Genomic DNA, 20186 nt, shown 5'->3' on the forward strand with positions numbered 1-20186 from the left:
AAAAAGTGTTCATAAATATTCATAGCAGCATTATTCACGACAGCCAAAAAGATGGAAATGACCATCAGTGAACAAATGGATAAGCAAAACTGTGGTATATCCTTTCAAGGAATATTATTTGACCATAAAAAGGAATGAAGTACTGGTACATGCTACAACTTGGATGAATCTTGAAAATGTGCTAAGTGAAAGAAGCCAGTTTCAAAATCCTAATTATTGTATAAATACATTCATATAAACTTTTAGAAAGGGAAATCTATATATTATACAATGGAATGTTATTCAGTGTTTAAAAAGAAGAAAATCCTGCCGTTTGTGACATGGATGAACCTTGAGGATACTATGCTAATGGAAAGAAACTGGACACAGAAAGACAAATACTGCATGATCTCACTTATATGTGCATTCTAAAATAGTCAGACGCACAGAGGTAGAGAGTGGAATGGTGGTTACCAGGGGTTGGGGGTAGAGGGAAATGAGGAGATGCTGGTCAAGGGGTACAAAATTTCAGTTATACAAGATGAATAGGTTTTGGATATCTAATGTATAACAATGTGAATATAGTCAACAATACTGTTTTGTGTACTTCACATTTGCTAAGAAGGTAGATCTTAAGAGTTATCACTGAAAGAAAGAGAGAAAGAAAAATAGTGGTAACTATGTGAGGTAATGGGTATGTTAACTGAATTGTCATTATTTCACAGTGGATACATATATCAAATCATCACGTTGTACACCTTAAATATGTACAATTTTAAATTGTCAATTATACCTCAGTAAAGCTGGGGAAAAAAGAATAAATGGATTCAAAGTGAAAAGTTCCAAAGAGGGATATATCATATTGATACAAAGACAAATTGTCAAGATTAATTAAAGTTGAGAGTATGTATGAGCAACAACATAGCTTTAAAAAAGACACAGCTTGGGCTTCCATGGTGGTGCAGTGGTTAAGAATCCACCTGCCAATGCAGGGGACACGGGTTCGAGCCCTGGTCCAGGAAGATCCCACATGCCACGGAGCAACTAAGCCTGTGTGCCACAACTACTGAGCCTGCACTCTAGAGCCTGCAAGCCACAAGTACTGAGCCCATGTGCCACAACTACTGAAGTCCACGCACGTAGAGCCGGTGCTCTGCAACAAGAGAAGCCACCACAGTGAGAAGCCCGCACACTGCAACGAAGAGTAGCCCTCACTCACCAGAACTAGAGAAAACCCGCATGCAGCAACAAAGGCCCAGCTCAGCCTAAAATAAATAAATAAATTTAAAAATTTATAAAAACAAAACAAAAAAAACCACACAGCTTTATTGAAATATAACTCATATACTATGCATTTCACACAAACTGTACAACACAGTGGTTTTTAGTATATTCATAGATGTGTGCAACCACCACCACAATCAACTTTAGAACACTTTCATCACCTCAAAAAGAAACCTTGTACCCTTTAGTTATTATCTCTTCCTCCACCACTCCTACCCCAGCTGTGAACAACCAGTAATCTACTTTCCATCACTACAAATTCTCTTCCTCTTCACAGGGCTTTCTGGTGTTGATTGTTGAGGGCTACAGTTGTCCGTTTGTTTAGGGAGAGTAAGAAACTTGGATCAAAAGTCTTATTGGGGCTGTATTTAAGTGTGGGATGTCTATTAGACGTTCAAGGGGAGATGTCAGATCTGCTGTTGAGTATTTCTCTTCATAGACTTAATGGGCTGGATTTGAGGGTATCTAAAGTTCCTGTCAACCATATTAAAAACATCCAACAAGTTGCTGAATGATTTAATAAATTAGAGTGTATACATACAATGCTATGACATGAATTGGCATGCAAGGATAATTTTTAAATTGAAAAAAGTAGATAATAAAAGTGCATATGGTTTGCTTCCATTTCCAAGAATACAACGTAATATAATAATATACATTTTGTTGCGGGCTTGGAAGCAGGTAGACTAAAATATAAGCAGTGGTTATATCAGGTGCTGAGATTTGGTGTAGTTTTATTCTTTTTAAGTCATTATTGTTTAAAATGTCTCCAGGACTTCCCCAGTGGCACACAGGTTAAGAATCTGCCTGCTAATGCAGGGGACACAGGTTTGAGCCCTGGTCCGGGAAGATCCCACATGCCGCGGAGCAACTAACCCCGTGCGCCACAACTACTGAGCCTGTGCTCTAGAGCCCGTGAGCCACAACTACTGAAGCCTATGCGCCTAGAGCCCGTGCTCCGTAACGAGAGAAGCCACCACAGTGAGAAGCCTGTGCACCACAACAAAGAGTAGCCCCGGCTCACTGCAACTAGAGAAAGCCCGCGTGCAGCAACGAAGACCCAACGCAGCCAAAAATAAATAAATAAATAAATTTAAATAGATAAATAAAATGTCTCAAATAATCATGTGTTACCTGCGTAATCAAGGTAACTTAAATAAGGTTTCTTAAATAAGGTAAGTCCATAAAGGTCTTTCCCATCAGGTCAGTCTGCGGCTGGGTCATCTGTCAGGTGAAGGATGTCAAGGTGATCAGGGTGATGAGGGACAGATGCAAAGGCGGAAAGCCAAAGAGGCCCCGCCCAAGAGCCGAGTCGTGGGGGGCGGGGGGCGGTCCAAAGGGCACCGCCCCTGCGCGTCATGTGCTGTCCGGCAGCCAATAGCCGCCTCTGAGCCCACCTAGGGGACGGGGCGGGGCGCCCAGTTGGCGTCACCAGGACAACGGGCGTTGCCGGCGCCGTGTGACTCTGGGCTGTGGGCGCGCTTGTGGCTCTTCGGCCATGGTGAGTTTGGGGCCCTTGCAGCCTGGCCGCCTGGCCCTTCCCCGCCCGGGCTGGGTCGCAGGGCGGCCGCCTTATGGGCTGGGGCGGGCAGCGCCGGGGTCGCAGAGAGGCCGGGCTGCGGCCTGCGGGGCTGCCGGGCAGAGCAGGACTGGGCGGACCCGCGGGAGGGGGACCCCTTGGAGAGCCGGAGCGCCCGCCCGCTGCCCAGGGCCGCGTTCTCACCTTTGAGTGCCTGGCTGGGACCTCAACCGGCCGGTCGCCGGACAGCGTGACGCTGTTTGGCCCCGGCGAGCCTAGGAAGCCACTGAGAGAGGGTGTGGTTAGAAAGAAATAAAAAAGGATATGTATGAATATCATATGCCATATATATTCATACCAACGCTATATTGCAGTCTACGTGCTTCCTGTCTTGTTTTTATGCAGTTATGTTAGTAATATACAAATAGGTATTTCTTTGAAATGTATCATTCTGACAGGTTTTTTAGCATGTGGAAATTTAAATTTGTAATTTTGGAGATTCCTCCCTCCTTTTTAAAAATGGGGACATTAAGCTGGAGTTTTTTCGTGCATGCAGCACCCTCACTCAGGGATTCAATTCATAATTAGTGCGTGGTAAACGTCTTAAATCATTACCTTTATTCAATAAACTTGAGAGTGAATGGACATTCCCACCTGGTCCCCATTAAGCACGTTTTTTAAAAACCTAACCTGAAGACTCAGCTCAGGTATTGGCTTGAATAGGCAGGATTCAGGGAATTGCCAACCAGATATGTGAATTCTCCAGAAGCCTCCAAAGGGTGTGAAAGAAGAGAGGGGCTGGATTCTCTGCTTGGGGACACACCTTTGGTATAGAATATTTGAGAGGGAGTGGGGGTGGGGAATAAGAAAACGCCTAGTTTGAGAAACAGTTTCTTTAACTGTTCGTAATTTCGTATAGATTTGCTCCTTATCTGCAGGGGTTAGTGGAAGAGCTAATAAGCTGAGGATGCAGGGTGCTCCCCAAGTGGCAGTCAGCCTTCTGGAGAGAGAAACTGCCCATGGGAATCCTGGCTAGCTCTGCGTTTTCTTAATAATTAAGGTAGTAAGGGAATGTGGATGATCTGTGTCTCATTGACTCTGGAAAAACAACCGCCAGGTGTGTGGCCTGTTGATAGCAGGAAAAAAAATCACCCACAAATTAACAGCAGTGCCTTCTTTATTTTGTATGTGTTTCTTTCAAATTCTGAATTGCTTTAAGTGAAAATTAATGGAGCCAGCAAGAGTTTCAGGAAATGAATTTTACAAAAATCTAAGTGTTTTAAATGTTGCAGTGCCTTGCTTTTACATGTTATCTGTGTGAAAAGCCCTTATGATTATAGGAAGGAGAAAAAGAATATTCAGGAGTTACATATTCACAGCTTTCTCTCTGAAGTCTCGTATTCCTCCTGTTGTCCATTTTCCTTTTCTTCTCCTTTGTCTACCCCTTCCATCCTGACCTACAGTCCACCTTGATTCACTGTTGTAAATTTTAGAGTTTTATTTACTCTAAAATAAAAGCATTTTATTGTTCTTATGTACTAGTGGTTGCTTTGCTAAACTTAGAAATGCTTTGCTTTTTGTATATCTTTAAGTATTAAGAATTTAATTCATGGAAGGGATTTAATTGGGTGGTAAGATGATGCCTCAGCTCCAGGGGAAAAGGGGAATGGTTGGTATAGCAGCGGGGATGAGGAGGCTCCTTCTGTAATCCCCCAAACTGTATTCGAGATCATAACATAACCCTTCATTAAATGCTTGAATCTAAACATACAGCTTTAGCATTTGATATTTATGACTTTGCCCATGAATTTTGGAGCTCTGCTTAGCTATTTTTCAGTGAAAGTTTCTTCAATTAAGCCACTTGTTTCTATTGAATCTAATAATGAGAGCTGACATTTATTGTGTACATTTTATGTGTGAGACATTTTTATAAGCACCTTACATGTCTTAATTAACCATCACAACCACCTTATAAGGAGAATACCTTTTCCCCATTTGAGAGATGAGGAAATTGAGGCACAGAGAGGTAAAGTAACTTGCCCCAGTCACCCAGCCAGATTTCAAAACCAGGCATCTTGTCTCAGAACCTACTTATGGGACTTCCCTAGTGGTGCAGTGGTTAAGCATCTACCTGCTAGTGAAGGGCACACGGGTTCGAGCCCTGGTCCGGGAAGATCCCACAAGCAGCTAAGCCCGTGTGCCACAGCTACTGAGCCTGCACTCCAGAGCCCATGAGCCACAACTACTGAGCCTGCATACCACAACTACTGAAGCCCGTGCACCTAGAGCCCTGCTCCACAACAAGAGAAGCCACCACAACGAAGAGTAGCCACCACTCGACACAACTAGAGAAAGCCTGTGCGCAGCAACAAAGACCCAATGCAGCCATAAATAAGTAAATTAGTTAAAAAAAAGAACCTGCTTATGGTTTTGGATTATAATGTATAGTGTATCGTTATATGTTCCTCAATATATATGCTATTTATATGTTAGGAAATTAGTTTTCTCTCTTACTTGGATTTTAATGTTTTGAGCACTTATGTATACAAACACTTGTATTTTGTTGTTCTTGGCACTGGACTGGATGCTGTAGAACAGAGTAGGCACTCCTAACCTTCTCTCCTCTCCTCTTTCACACAGATGAGATGAAGAGACATCAGTGAAGACAGATTATTGGATTAGGGATTAGGGTTCATACTCATGGCTGTGATAGCATTTAAAGTTTCTCCTGTCATTTCAGTTTGTGCTCAGGAATTGGCACCTGCTTTTGTGAATCACAAAGACCAGCTTTTTTTTTTTTAATTTTATTGAAGTGTAGTTGATTTGCAATGTGGTGCCAATCTCTGCTGTACAGTAAAGTGACTCAGTTATACACATACAAACATTCTTTTTTTTAAAATATTCTTTTCTATTATGATTTATCCCAGGAGATTGGATATAGTTCCCTGTGCTATACAGTAGGACCTTGTTGTTTACCCATTCTATATATAATAGTTTGCATCTGCTAACCCCAAACTCCCACTCCATCCCTCCCCTAACCCCCTCCCCCTTGGCAGCCACAAGTCTGTTCTCTATGTCTGTGAGTCTATTTCTGTTTCATAGATAGGTTCACTTGTGTCATGTTGTAGATTCCACATATAAATGATATCATATGGTATTTGTCTTTCTCTTTCTGACTTACTTCACTTAGCATGATAATCTCTGGTTGTATCCATGTTGCTGCAAATGGCATTATTTCATTCTTTTTTATGGCTGAGTAAGTAGTATTCCATTGTATATATGTACCACATCTTCTTTATCCATTCATCCGTCAGTGGACATTTAGGTTGTTTCCATGTCTTGGCTATTGTGAGTAGTGCTTCTATGAACATAGGGGTGCGTGTATCTTTTTGAACTATAGTTTTCTCTGGGTATATGCCCAGGAGTTGGATTGTTGGATCATATGGTAATTCGATTTTTAGTTTTCTGAGGAACCTCCATACTATTTTCCACAATGGCTGCACCAACTTACATTCCCACCGACAGTGTAGGAGGTTTCCCTTTTCTCCACACCCTCTCTAGCACGTGTTATTTGTAGACTTTTTTTTTTTTTTGCGGTACGTGGGCCTCTCACTGTTGTGGCCTCTCCTGTTGTGGAGCACAGGCTCAACGGCCATGGCTCTCGGGCCTAGCCGCTCCGCGGCATGTGGAATCTTCCCGGACCGGGACACGAACCCATGTCCCCTGCATCGGCAGGCAGACTCTCAACCACTGCGCCACCAGGGAAGCCCCTATTTGTAGACTCTTTAATGATGGCCATTCTGACCAGTGTGAGGTGGTACCTCACTGTAGTTTTGATTTGCATTTCTCTCATGATTAGTGATGTTGAGCATCTTTTCATGTGCCTACTGGCCATCTGTATGTCTTCTTTGGAGAAATGCCTATTAAGGCAGTGATCCCCAACCTTTTTGGCACCAGGGACTGGTTTCATGGAAGACAATTTTTCCACTGGGGTGGGGGGGGCGGTAATGCGAGTGATGGTTAGCGGCATATGAAGCTTCCCTCACTTGCCCACTGCTCACCTTCTGCTGTGTGGCCCCGTTCCTAACAGGCCACGGACCAGTAGTGGTCCACGGCCCGGGGGTTGGGGACCCCTGTATTAAGGTTTTCTGCCCATTTTTCTTTTTTAAAAAAATATTTTTTTGATGTGGACCATTTTTTAAAGTCTTTATTGAATTTGTTACAATATTGCTTCTGTTTTACATTTTGGTTTTTTGCCCACGAGGTATGTGGGAATCGTAGCTCCCTGACCAGGGATCAAACCTGCACCCCCTGCATTAGAAGGTGAAGTCTCAACCACTGGACTGCCAGGGAAGTCCCCTTCTGCCCATTTTTTCGATTGGGTTGTTTGTTTTTTTGTTGTTGAGTTGTATGAGCTGTTTGTATATTTTGGAGATTAAGCCTTTATTGGTCTCATCATTTGCGAATATTTTCTCCCATTCCATAGGTTGTCTTTTCTTCCTTTTTTTTTTTCCTATGGTTTCCTTTGCTGTGTAAAAGCTTGTAAGTTTATTAGGTCCCATTTGTTTATTTTTGTTTTTATTTCTATTGCCTTGGGAGACTGACCTAAGAAAACATTGGTATGATTTATAAGACCAGCTTTTAATGTAAAGCCATTTAGATTTGGGGGATGAAACTATTTTTAAAAGTAAAATTTTATTTTCTGAGATTTTTCCTAATAAAAAATTTCACATTTATTTTAGTTGTATATGCTAAGACTATTACAAAAAGACATCAAATAACTATTTAAACTTTAATTCATATGGATTAAAATATATACGTTGGGATACCTCTTGTCATCAGGTTTTTGTTATTGCTTACCACTTTAGCTTGTAAGGCAGATTTATTTTTTGGAAATAATAAAATAATGTATCGTACAGTTTTCCCATTTTAATTCACTTTATTTGGATTTTCTCCCTATTTTGGCCTTTCCTTTCTGTATTTGCCTGTGGTTAGGACTTCTCAGAGGTGTTGAGAAGCACAATAAAATATATTTGATTTTACAGGCAGTTTTGGTCTCTGCCATCACATAGTATAGTTAAGAGGGATTATATAATGAGATCTGTGTTAATAGATATGACAAGACATTTCTCTATGTATTAATTTTTCTACTCTTGTCAAAATTGGTCTTGCTTTTGGCTGCACTGGGGTGGGGGACACATAATTTTTAGTAATTGTAACAATAACTCGTTTTTATGGAACCGTTCCACTGTGCCCAGTTTTAGGCTGATCACTTCATGTTTATCTCATTTAACCCTTCTAACATCGCTATGAGATTAACATCATTGTACCCACTTAACAGGCCTAGTTGATTAGGCAGTTTGCCCAAGGTCACATAGTTGGTGAGTGGCAGAGCCAGGATTTGAACTCAACTAGTCTGTCTCCAAAGTCTGACGTCTTAACCATTGCACCATGGTTTCTTCCCAAACCAAAGATTGTGCCTGGCATGAACATACTACCCCAAGATTAAGAGTCTTGGTGTCTTGTCAGCTGAGCCAGCAAGCTCTTTTTCTTTTATGACAGACTCTCTATATGATGTTGTATAATGACATCCTGAAGGATTTACTTGGCTTTTTTTTTTTTTTTTTTTTTTTTTATAACAGTACAGACCACCAAAGCTCAGATATGGGCAGCCATGGGTTGGGCTACACTTTTACTTCTGCCTTCCCTGCCTCATTTTGTGTCTCACCTCTACCCTGTGTAGTGTCTACCTCAGCCACTGCCACTTCCAGCACTGGGGTGGTTGGAGCAGGGGGGTCTAGGGAAGCAGAACAGGGCAGTCATTGGGAAAGCTTTTGTGGGGTCACACTCATGGTTCAAACCCAGCTTTTCCAGTTCTCAGTGCTGCCCGTGTAATTGTGTCTTTCTATTAAATTTTCTGTCTCATGGTTTTCTAGACAGCAAATATTTGTGTGTCCCACTATGTGCCAGTCACTGCTTTAGGCAGTGGGTATCCAGTAGTGAATGAAACAGGGAAGCCTCTGCCCTCATGGAGTTTATGTTCTAGCAGTGGGAAGACAGATAATAAACATACAGATAAGGTGGTGAAGAGTGCTTTGGAGAAAAAGAAAGCTGAGTAAGAGAAAGGAAGTTTTGCAGGATGGGTGAGTGGATGAGAAGTGGGAGGACTTGCTTTTTATGTAGGTGGAAGGGAAGGCCTCTCTGATAAGGTGACATCTGAGCAGAGGATATGTCATGGGAATGCCTAGAGAAAGACCATTTCAGGAAAGGACACAAGTGTAAAGGTCCTGGGGCACTGCCTGGTGTGTTGGAGAAACAGCAAGGAAAACAGTGAGGCTGGAGTGGAGTAAGACATGGCAAGAGGGAAGACCAAGGTAGTTGGTGAGACCAGATTGCCTAGGACTTATAAACCATGTAAAGGAGTTTGCCTTTCCCTTTGAGGGAAGGGGAAATGATTGGTAAAGTTTAAGAAGAATGACAGAATATGACTTATATTTTATAAAAGGACCATTCTGTCTGCTATGTGGAAAATACATGTGGGGTAGGAGGGAGGGGAGAAAGGACAAGAACAGAGGAGACCAGAGAGGACATTATTGGTGCAGTCATCCATAGGATTGGCTGTGGAATAGAAAAGGAAGTCAAGGATGGTTCAGTGATTTGAGCCTGAGCAATAGGAACAGGTTGTCATTTGCTGAGATGAAGACTGTGGGAGGAGTAAATTTAGCGTAGGGATGAAGAAGGGAGTTGGTTTTGGACTTGATAAATTTGTGATCCTTATTAGACATCTAAAATCGAAAGGCATCTAAAGACACACAATTATGTTTTCAGAAACAGTGGGATATTTTAAAAACACAAACTTAATTGAATATTGAAATAATTAGATTTGGAAGAGACTTTTGAGTTTCTCTAGTACAGTCCTTTCATTTTACAAATTAGAAATACTGAGAGGTTAAATGCCTTCCCCAGAGTCAAAAAGCCCTTACTACCTGTTGTGCAGTACAAAGAACCCTAGACTTGGAGTCAGGAGATACAAGTTTATACCGTAGTTTTTCTGGGGTTTTTTTTTTTGGTTGTTGTTTGTTTGTTTTTAGTGCTAAACCTTGGGCAAGTCATTTATCTGCTCCAAGTCTGTTTTTCTTCTATCCTAATGGATAATAAAGACTTCCACTTTCTGTTAGGACTTGGAAAGTTGCAAAAATTAGACATTGCTGTTTCTACCCTAACAGTGGGAAAAGATAGAGAAGCTAGAAAATCTCAGGTCTTTAAAAACCCTCTAGAGAGCTGAGGACACAAAGAAATCTAAATGAATTAAAATCCAGGATGTAATGTGCCCTTCCCAGAAAAAAGGAGACACATAGGTAACTTTCATCCGTGGTGGGGACAGCAGGAGGAAGAAGACTCTGCTATAGACAGCTTGGAGAAATCAGCCAAACTTTTACTGCATGGTGGCTGGAGTGACATTTGGAACCCTGAGGAGCCCCAGCCACAGAGCTAGGCTGCACCTCCCTCTCTTTCCCATGGGCCTTCACTGATTACGTGGATGTAGACCTGTGCTGGAGGCTGGGGCCAAGGGAAGAGAGCTGAGAACATCCTTGAGGTGGGCGGAGCCTTCTGAAGGCTTGGGGCGGGGCAGGAGAGTCAGCAGAAACCTCTCTGAGGCGCTAGGGGCTTTTGCCAAGTGTAAGGCAGGGCCACAATGGATGGGGCCCGCGGGAGAGCTGAGAAATGTCCCTCTGTGGCTATCCAGGTTTTCAGTCAGGACAAGGCAAAAGGCTTTCAGACGGTGGAGTTAGAGTAACAGAGCAGAGAGAGAGAGCTCCTTAAGGAATGGACAGTAGAGGGTGCCTCTGCAGAGCAAAGTACTCCCCAGCTGGCAGCCAGAATGTAAAACAGAGAGTTCTCGCTAGCAGCCTGGTTGTACAGCTCAAAGAGATCTGTGAAGTTTTACTAGTGCTCAGATCCCAACTTCTCCTGAAGGTGAGGTTCTGATGTCACCCTAAAAAAATTTTAAACCATACTTGAACTGAATCTGACTAATGCTACAACAAATCTGAAACCCAGGTCAACTAGAGATTAAAAGGATTCAATACCCGCCCCCCCCCCCCGCCCCCCAGCAACCTAATTGAAGGAGGAACTGCCCTTTATGGAGGTAAATTACTTTAAAAAAATTCAGGTGTAATTGACATATAACATATTAGTTTAAGCTGTACAACAGAATGATTTGATATTTGTATATATTGTAAATGATCACCACAATAAGTCTAGTTAACATCTGTCACCATACATAGTTAGAGAATTTTTTTTCTTGTGAGGAGAATTTTTAAGATTTACTCTTCTAGCACTTTCAAATATGCCATACAGTAGTAACAACTATAGTTACCATGCTGTATATTACATCCCCATGACTTATTCATGTTATAACTGGAAGTTTGTACCTTTTGACCCCCTTCACCCATTTTGCCCACCCTCCCATTCCCCACCTCTGGAACCATAAATCTGTATATATATGAGCTCATTTTTTTTTTATGATTACACATATAAGATCGTTTGTCTTTTTTCTTTCAAAGTGTTTGTCTTTCATTGTGTGACTTATTTCACTTAGCATAATGCCCTCAAAGTCCATCCATGTTGTTGCAAGTGTGAAAATTTTCCTTCTTTTTTATGGTTGAATAATATTCCATTGTATATATCTACCATATTTTCTTTATCCATTCATTTATCGATAGACATTTCAGTTGTTTCCATATCTTGGCTATTGTACATAATGCTTCAGTGAACATAGGAGTGCCTATATCTTTTGAAACAATGTTTTTGTTTTCCTCAGAAAAATACCCTGAAGTGGAATTCCTGGATCGTATGGTAGTTCTGTTTTTTAATTTGTTGAGGAACCTCCATACTGTTTTCCACAGTGGCTGCATCAATTTACATTCCTACCAATAGTGCATAAGGGTTCCCTTTTTTCCACATTCTCACCAACACTTGTTATTTGTTGTCTTTTTGGTAATAGACATTCTGACAGGTGTGAGGTGGTATCTCATTGTGGTTTTCATTTGTATTTCCCTGATGATTAGTGATGTTGAGCACCAATTCATATACTTGTTGGCCATCTGTATGTCTTTGGAAAGATATGTACTTAGATCCTTTCCCCATCTTTTAATTGGATTTCTTGTTGGATATTAACTTCTTATCAAATACATGATTTGAAAAATCATTCAGTAGGTTATATTTTCATTTTGTTGATGGTTTGCTTTGCTGAGCAGAAGCTTTTTAGTTTGATGTAGTCCAACTTGTTTATTTTTGCTTTTGTTGCCTTTTCTTTTGGTGTCAAGTCCAAAAAATCATCTCCATAACTTATGTCAAGGAGCTTACAGCCTGTTTTTTTCTAGGAGTGTTATGTTTTCAGATCTTACATTGAAAGCCTGTCATCCATTCTAAGTTAATTTTTGTGTATGGTATAAGACAGGGATCCAGTTTCATTCTCTTGCATGTGGCTGTCCAGTTTTCCCAGCACCATTTATTGAAGAGACTGTCTTTTCTCCATTGTATATTCTTTCTTCCTTTGTCATAAGTTAATTAACTATAAGTGTGTGGGTTTACTTCTGGGCTGTCTGTTCTGTTCCATTGATCTGTGTGTCTGTTTTTCTACTAGTACCATAGTTTTTTTTTGTTGTTGTTGTTGTTTTTGCGGTACGCGAGCCTCTCACTGTTGTGGCCTCTCCCGTTGCGGAGCACAGGCTCTGGACGCGCAGGCTCAGCGGCCATGGCTCACGGGCCTAGCCGCTCCACGGCATGCGGGATATTCCCGGACTGGGGCACAAACCCGTGTCCCCTGCATTGGCAGGTGGACTCTCAATGACTGTGCCACCAGGGAAGCCCTAGTACCATACTTTTTGATTACTCTAGCTTTGTAGTATACTCTGAAGTCAGGGAGCATGATTCCTCCAGCTCTGTTCTTCTTTCCCAAGATGGTTTTAGTTATTCGAGGTCTTTTGTGTTTCCATACAAATTTTGAGATTATTTGTTCTAGTTCTATGAAAAGTGCCCTGGGTATATTTTGATAGGAATTGCATTGAATCTATAGATTGCCTTGCGTAGTATGGTCACTTTAACAATATTAATTTTTCCAATACAAGAATACAAGGTATATCTTTTCATCTGTTTGTGTCATCTTCAATTTCTTCACCTTATAGTGTTATAGTCTTTTAATGTCTTACAGTTTTCCGAATACAGGTCTTTTACCTCCTTAGGTAGGTTTATTTGTAGTTATTTTATTCTTTTTTTTTTTTTTTTTTTTTTTTTTTTGCGGTACGCGGGCGTCTCACTGTTGTGGCCTCTCCCGTTGCGGAGCACAGGCTCCGGACGCGCAGGCCCAGCGGCCATGGCTCACGGGCCCAGCCGCTCCGCGGCATATGGGATCCTCCCAGACCGGGGCACGAACCCGTATCCCCTGCATCGGCAGGCGGACTCTCAACCACTGCGCCACCAGGGAGGCCCTATTTTATTCTTTTTGATGAGATGGTAAATGGGATTGTTTCCTTATCTTTTTTTTTAAGATTTAATTTTATTTATTTTTGGCTGCGTTGGGTCTTTGTTGCTGCACGTGGGCTTTCTCTAGTTGTGGCGAGTGGGGGCTACTCTTTGTTGCGGTGCATGGGTTTCTTGTTGCAGTGGCTTCTCTTGTTGCGGAGCACAGGCTCTAGGTACGTGGACTTCAGTAGTTGCAGCACGCAGACTCAGTAGTTGTGGCGCATGGGCTTAGTTGCTCCGCGGCATGTGGGATCTTCCTGGACCAGGGATTGAACCCGTGTCCCGTGCACTGACAGGTGGATTCCTATCCACTGCGCCACCAGGGAAGTCCCTGTTTCCATATCTTACAGTTCATTGTCAATGCATAGAGATGCAACAGATTTCTGTATATCAATTTTGTATCCTGCAACTTTACCAGATTCATTAATAAGCTGTAGTAGTTTCTGGTGGCATCTTTAGGATTTTCTACACTTAGTATCATGCAAACAGTGACAGTTTTACTTCTTCCTTTACAAATTTGGATTTATTTATTTTTCTTGTCTGATTGCTGTGGCTAGGACTTCCAGTACTCTGTTGAATAAAAGTGGTGAGAGTGGGCATGTAATTAACCCACCTAAATGCTTTCAGCTTCTCACCATTGAGTATGATATTAGCTGTGGGTTTGTCATATATGGCCTTTAGTATGTTGATGTATGTTTCCTCTAGGCCCACTTTCTAGAGAGTTTTTATCATAAATTGATGTCGAATATTGTCAAAGGCTTTTTCTGCATCTGTTGAAATAATCATATGGTTTTTATTCTTCAATCTGTTAATGTGGTATATCACATTGATTTTGCAGATATTGAAAAATTCTTGCATCCCTGGGATAAATCCCACTTGATTATGGCGTATGATTCTTTTAATGTATTGTGGGAATCAGTTTGCTAATATTGTGTTGAGGATTTTTGTATCTTGTTCATCAGTGATATTGGCCTGTAATTTTCTTTTTTTGTGATATCCTTGGTTTTGGTATCAGGGTGATGCTGGCCTCACAGAATGAATTTGGAAGTCTTCCTTCCTCTGCAGTTTCTTTTTTTGGGGAGGGAGAATAGTTTGAGTAGGGTAGCTGTTTAACTCTTCTCTGAATGTTTAGTAGAATTCACCTGTGAAGCCCTCTGATCCTGGACTTTTCTTTGTTGGGAGTTTTTAAATTACTGATTCAATTTCATTATTGGTAATTGGTCTGTTCATATTTTCTATTTCTTCCTGGTTCAATCTTGGGAGATTGTACATTTCTAAGAATTTGTCCATTTCTTCTAAGCTGTCCATTTTATTGGCATATAGTTGTTTGATCACTGTTGTCTTATGATCCTTTTATTTCTGTGGTGTCATTTCTTTTTCATCTCTGATTTTATTGGGTTTTCTTTTTCTTTTTTTTTTTTGCGGTATGCGGGCCTCTCACTGTTGTGGCCTCTCCCGTTGCGGAGCACAGGCTCCGGATGCGCAGGCCCAGCGGCCATGGCTCACGGGCCCAGCCGCTCCGCGGCATATGGGACCCTCCCAGACCGGGGCACGAACCCGTATCCCCTGCATCGGCAGGCGGACTCTCAACCACTGCGCCACCAGGGAGGCCCTATTGGGTTTTCTTGATAAATTTGGCTAAAGGTTTATCGATTTTGTTTATCTTTGCAAAGAACCAACTTTGAGTTTCATTGATCTTTTCTATTTTTTTAGTCTCTATTTCATTTATTTCTGCTCTCATCTTTATGATTTCTTTCCTTCTACTAACTTTGGGTTTTGTTTGTTCTTTCTCTAGTTCCTTTAGATGTAAGTTTAGGTTGTTTGAGATTTTCCTTGTTTCCTGAGGTAAACTGGTATTGCTGTAAACTTCCCTCTTAGAACTGTTTTTGTGGCATCCCAGTGGTTTTGGATCATCGTTTTTTTTTTTTTTTTTTTTTTTTTTTGCAGTACTCGGGCCTCTCACTGTTGTGGCCTCTCCCGTTGCGGAGCACAGGCTCCGGACGCGCAGGCTCAGCGGCCATGGCTCACGGGCCCAGCCACTCCGCGGCATATGGGATCCTCCCGGACTGGGGCACGAACCCATATACCCTGCACCGGCAGGCGGACTCTCAACCACTGCGCCACCAGGGAGGCCCCATCGTGTTTTTATTTTCATTCGTCTCTAGGTATTTTTGATTTCCTCTTTGATTTCTTTAATGATCCATTGGTGGTTTAGTAGCATATTGTTTAGCCTCCATGTGTTTGTGTTCATTGCATTTTTTCCCCTTGTAGTTGATTTTTAGTCTCATAGCGTTGTGGTTGGAAAAGATACTTGATATTATTTCAGTTTTCTTAAATTTACTGAGGCTTGTTTTGAAGCCTAACATGTGATATATCCTGGAGAATGTTCCATGTGCACTTGAAAAGAATGTTTATTCTGCTGCTTCTGGCTAGAATGCTCTTTATGTATCAGTTAAGTCCATCTCGTCTAATGTGTCATTTCAGGCCAGTGTTTCCTTATTGATTTTCTGTCTAGATGATCTGTTCATCTATGTAAGTGAGGTGTTAAATTCCTCTACTATTATGTTACTGTTGATTTCTTTTATGTCTATTAATATTTGCCTTATATATTGAGGTGCTCCTGTGTTGGGTGCATATATATTTACAATTGTTCTGTCTTCTTCTTGGATTGATCTCTTGATCATTATGTAGTGTGCTTCTTTGTAACAATCTTTATTTTAAAGTATGTTTTATCTGATAAAAGTATTGCTATTCTGGCTTTTTTTTTTTGATTTCCATTTGCATGGAATACCTTTTCCATCCCCTCACTTTCAGTATTTTGTGTCTTTAGATCTGAAGTGAGTCTCTTGTAGGCAGCATATATATGGGTCTTGTTTTTGTATCCATTGAGCCACGCTGTGTCTTTTGATTGGAACATGTAGTCTGTTTACAGTTAAGGTAATTATTGATATGTATGTTCTTGTTGCCATTTTTAAAATTGTTTGGGGTTTGTTTTGTTTTGTCTTTTTCTTCTTCTTTTGTTCTTCTCTTGTGATTTGACTATTTTTAGTGTTATATTTGGATTCCTTTTTCTTTTTTTGTGTATATCTATTTTTGATTTTTGGTTTGTGGTTACCATGAGATTTTTATATAGCAATCTATATATATGTGATTAAGTTGCCGATCTCTTACTTTCAACTGTGTTTTAATAACCCTGTCTTTGTACTCTTCTCCCCTCACAATTACTGTTTTTATATCGTATCTTTTATCTAATTGTTTCTTGTATCCCTTAACTGCTTAAGTGATTTTGATAGTGATTTTACTACCTTCGTCTTTTAACCTTCCTACTCACTTTATGCGTGGATGATTCCCTACCTTTACTGTGTGTTTGCCTTTACGGATGAGCTTTTTCATTTCATAATTTTCATGTTTCTCATTGTGGCCTTTTCTTTTTTCACCTGGAGAAGTTCCTTTAATATTTGTTGTAAAGCTGATTTGATGGTGCTGAACTCTTTTAGCTTTTGCTTGTTTGTAAAGCTTTTGATCTTTCTATCAAATCTGAAAGAAAGGCTTTCTGGATAGAGTATTTCTTGGTTGTAGGTTGCAGGTTCTTCCCTTTCATCATTTAAAATATATCATGCCACTCCCTTCTGGCCTGCAGGGTTTCTGCTGAAAAATCAGCTGTTAGGCTTATGGGAGTTCCCTTGGATGTTATTTGTTGCTTTTCCCTTGCTGCTTTTAAGATTCTCTCTTTATCTTTAATTTTTTGTCATTTTAATTACAATGTGTCTTGATGTGTTACTCTTTGGGTTCATCCTGTATGGAACTCTCTGCCTTTCCTGGACTTGGATGACTGTTTCCTTTTCCAGGTTAGGGAAGTTTTCACCTGTTATTTCTTCAAATATGTTCTCAGCTCCTTTTTATCTCTCTTCTCCTTCTGGGACCCCTATAATGTGAATATTTGTACACTTGATATTGTCCCAAAGGGCTCTTAAACTGTCCTCATTTCTGTTTATTCTTTTTCCTTTTTTCTGTTTAGTGGCAGTGATTTCTACTACTCCATCTTTCAGCTTGCTGATCCATTTTTCTGTATCATTTAGTCTACTGTAGATTCCTTCTAGTATATTTTTCATTTCAGTTATTGTGTTCTTCATCTTTCTCTTTTTTTAAATGTTTTCTCTTTGTTAAAAACTTTTAACTTCTTACTCTGTGCATCCATCTTGTCCTGAGTTCTTTGATCATCTTTATGATCATTACCCTGGACTCTTTTTTGGGTAGATTGCATGTCTCCACTTCACTAAGTTCTTATTCTAGGGTTTTATCTCATTCCTTCATTTAGAACATGTTCTTCTGTCACCTCATTTTGCCTAAGTTGCTGTTTGTATTTTTTTTTTTTTTTTTTTGCTGTACGTGGGCCTCTCACTGTTGTGCCCTCTCCTGTTGCGGAGCACAGGCTCCAGATGCGCAGGCTCAGCGGCCATGGCTCATGCCGCTCCGCAGCATGTGGGATCTTCCCGGACCGGGGCACGAACCCATGTCCCCTGCATCGGCAGGCGGACTCTCAACCACTGCGCCATCAGGGAAGCCCCGCTGTTTGTATTTTTATGTATCTGGTGGGTTAATTACATTTCCTGACCTTGGAGAAGTATTCTTCTGTAGGAGATGTGCTATGCACCCTAGCAGTGCACTCCCCTATCATGGCCAAGCTATATGTTCTAGCAGTTCCCCCTATGAGGGCTGCATGGTTCCTTCTGTTGTGGCAGGCTGACTATGTGGATAGTCTGGTAGGCTTGGTTGGCCCCTACTCTGGTTGGTTGCCAGGCCATGCTCTGGCCGTGCTTTGGGAGGCTGTTGGCTACTGGTTGGTGGAGCCTAGTCATGAGGCAGCTGACTGCTGTACCCCAGGGGGCCCTGGGGCTAGTCCTGGCTCACTGGTGGGTAGAATCAGGGTCCATAAAACTTTGGGGCTGATGCCCACCTACTGATGGGTGAAGCCAGGTCTTGGTATTAACGCAGGACTACTAGCAGTCACAGTTGGGTCCTGGAGTCTGGCTGTAGTGCCCAGGGATCACAGAGCTGGTGTCAGATAACTGGTGTGTGTGTCTGTGGGTGTTTCCTGACACAGTTGAGTACGGGGTCCAGGGTGTTGGGAAGCTTGTTTTGGCCTGCTAGTGGGAAGGTTTGGGGCCCAGCTGGTCCCAGCGTAGGGTCTGGCCTGCTGTGGGCAGGCTGGGTCTGCAGGCTGTGGGATTGTGGCTTTCTTACGTCTGGTGGCTGCCCCCTCGTGGGTGAGACTTGTCCAATGGCTAGAGCAGCCTTCTGTGAGGGCAGGGCTGGTGCCTGCACATTGGTGGGTGGAGCTGGGCCCTAGCGCTCCAGTGGGCAGGGCCATGTTCAGAGGCAGCTGTGGGCTCAGGAAGTTTTGGGCAGCCTGTCTGCTGATAGGTGGGGTTGTGTCCCCATCTAATTAGTTGCTTTGCCTGAGGCATCCCAGCACTGGTGCCTACAGGCCGTTGGATGGGCCAGGTCTTGGTGCTAATGAGCTAGAGGGAGGGTCCCACAATGATGCGTGGCAGCACCATTGTCCACGCAGTAGAAGGAGCTCCCAAAAATGGCTGCTGCCAGTGTCTGTGTCCCGAGGGTGAGCCACAGCCCCCCCCCCCCACCTCCCTCCAAGGGGACTCTCCTAGACCAGTAGTTAGGTCCGGCCCAGGCTCCTATCAAATTACTGCTTTTGCCCTGGGTTCTAGAATATGTCAGATTTTATGTGCACCTTTTAAGAGCCAGGTCTCTGTTTCCCCCAGTCCTTTGAGCCTCCCAAAGTTAAGCTCTGCTGACCTTCAAAGCCAAATGCTCTGGGGGTTTGTCTTCTTGGTGCTTAACTCCTGGGCTGCAGAGCCCGATGTGGGGCTTAGAACTCTCACTCCTGTGGGAGAACCTCTGCAATATAATGATTCTCCAGTTTGTGGGTTGCCCACACTGTTGTATGGAACATGATTATATTGAGAGTCTGCCTCTCCTACCCATCTTGTTGTGGTTCCTCCTTTAATTGTAGAAGATCTTTTTCTGGTAGATCCTGGTCTTTTTCATTGATGGTTGTTCTGCAAATAGTTGTGATTTTGGTGTGCTCGTGAGAGGAGGTGAGCTCAGTGTCTTTCTACTCTGCTATCTTGGCCAGTCTCTCCTCCCTTTCTCTGTCAATTTTTTCTTTTCAGAGAAACATCTCTTAGTTTCATTGATCCTTGTAAATTAATTATTTTTTTACTCACAGTATTTGGTGTGAAATAACAAATTATGAGACATAGAGAGAAACAAAGAAATGTGACCCATGGTCAGAGAAGAGCTAAGAGAAAGTCAGTGATGGTCCAGATATTGAACAGTTGGAATGGATGAACAGTTAGAAAATTTTAGCAGGAAGGTGGAAGACTATAAAAAGACCGAACTGGGAATGCTAGAAGTGAAAGTATCAATCAGACATTAAATATTCATTTGATGGGCCTAATAACAGATTGGACGTAGTTGGCAAACCCCAAGCAGAATAAGTACAAAGCTGAGGAACATTGCTAACTTAATGCTATTAAATCTTCCAATTCATGAACATGGGGTGTGTTTCAGTTTATTCAAGCCTTCTTTAATTTCTCACAACAGTGTTTAGCGTAAGTTTTCAATATATAATGTCAGGCACTTCTTTAGTTAAATGTATTCCTAAGTTTTTTTTTTTTTGGCTGTGTTGGGTCTTCGTTGCTGCACGCAGGCTTTCACTAGTTGTGGTGTGCAAGCTTCTCATTGCAGTGGCTTCTCTTGTGAAGCACAGGCTCTAGGCGCACGGGCTTTGGTAGTTGTGGCACACGGGCTCAGTAGTTGCTGCATGCGGGCCCTAGAGCACACAGGCTTCAGT

General features: G+C 42.0%; 1 protein-coding gene across 2 annotated transcripts in view; it reads left to right on the forward strand.

Annotated features, from left to right (window-relative positions):
• The first annotated feature begins 2688 nt into the window (after positions 1–2688).
• The window catches only part of FBXL2 (F-box and leucine rich repeat protein 2), a 91510-nt gene continuing 74012 nt past the window's right edge, over positions 2689–20186 (forward strand). For both annotated transcript variants that reach the window (XM_060111030.1, XM_060111028.1), the window contains exon 1: positions 2689–2764. In XM_060111030.1, coding sequence (XP_059967013.1) covers positions 2762–2764 — 3 coding nt within the window. In that variant the 5' untranslated portion in view covers positions 2689–2761. The remainder of the gene's footprint in view (positions 2765–20186) is intronic.

This window comes from Mesoplodon densirostris, chromosome 10, assembly GCF_025265405.1.
Source record: "Mesoplodon densirostris isolate mMesDen1 chromosome 10, mMesDen1 primary haplotype, whole genome shotgun sequence".
NCBI classification, from domain to species: domain Eukaryota; kingdom Metazoa; phylum Chordata; class Mammalia; order Artiodactyla; family Ziphiidae; genus Mesoplodon; species Mesoplodon densirostris.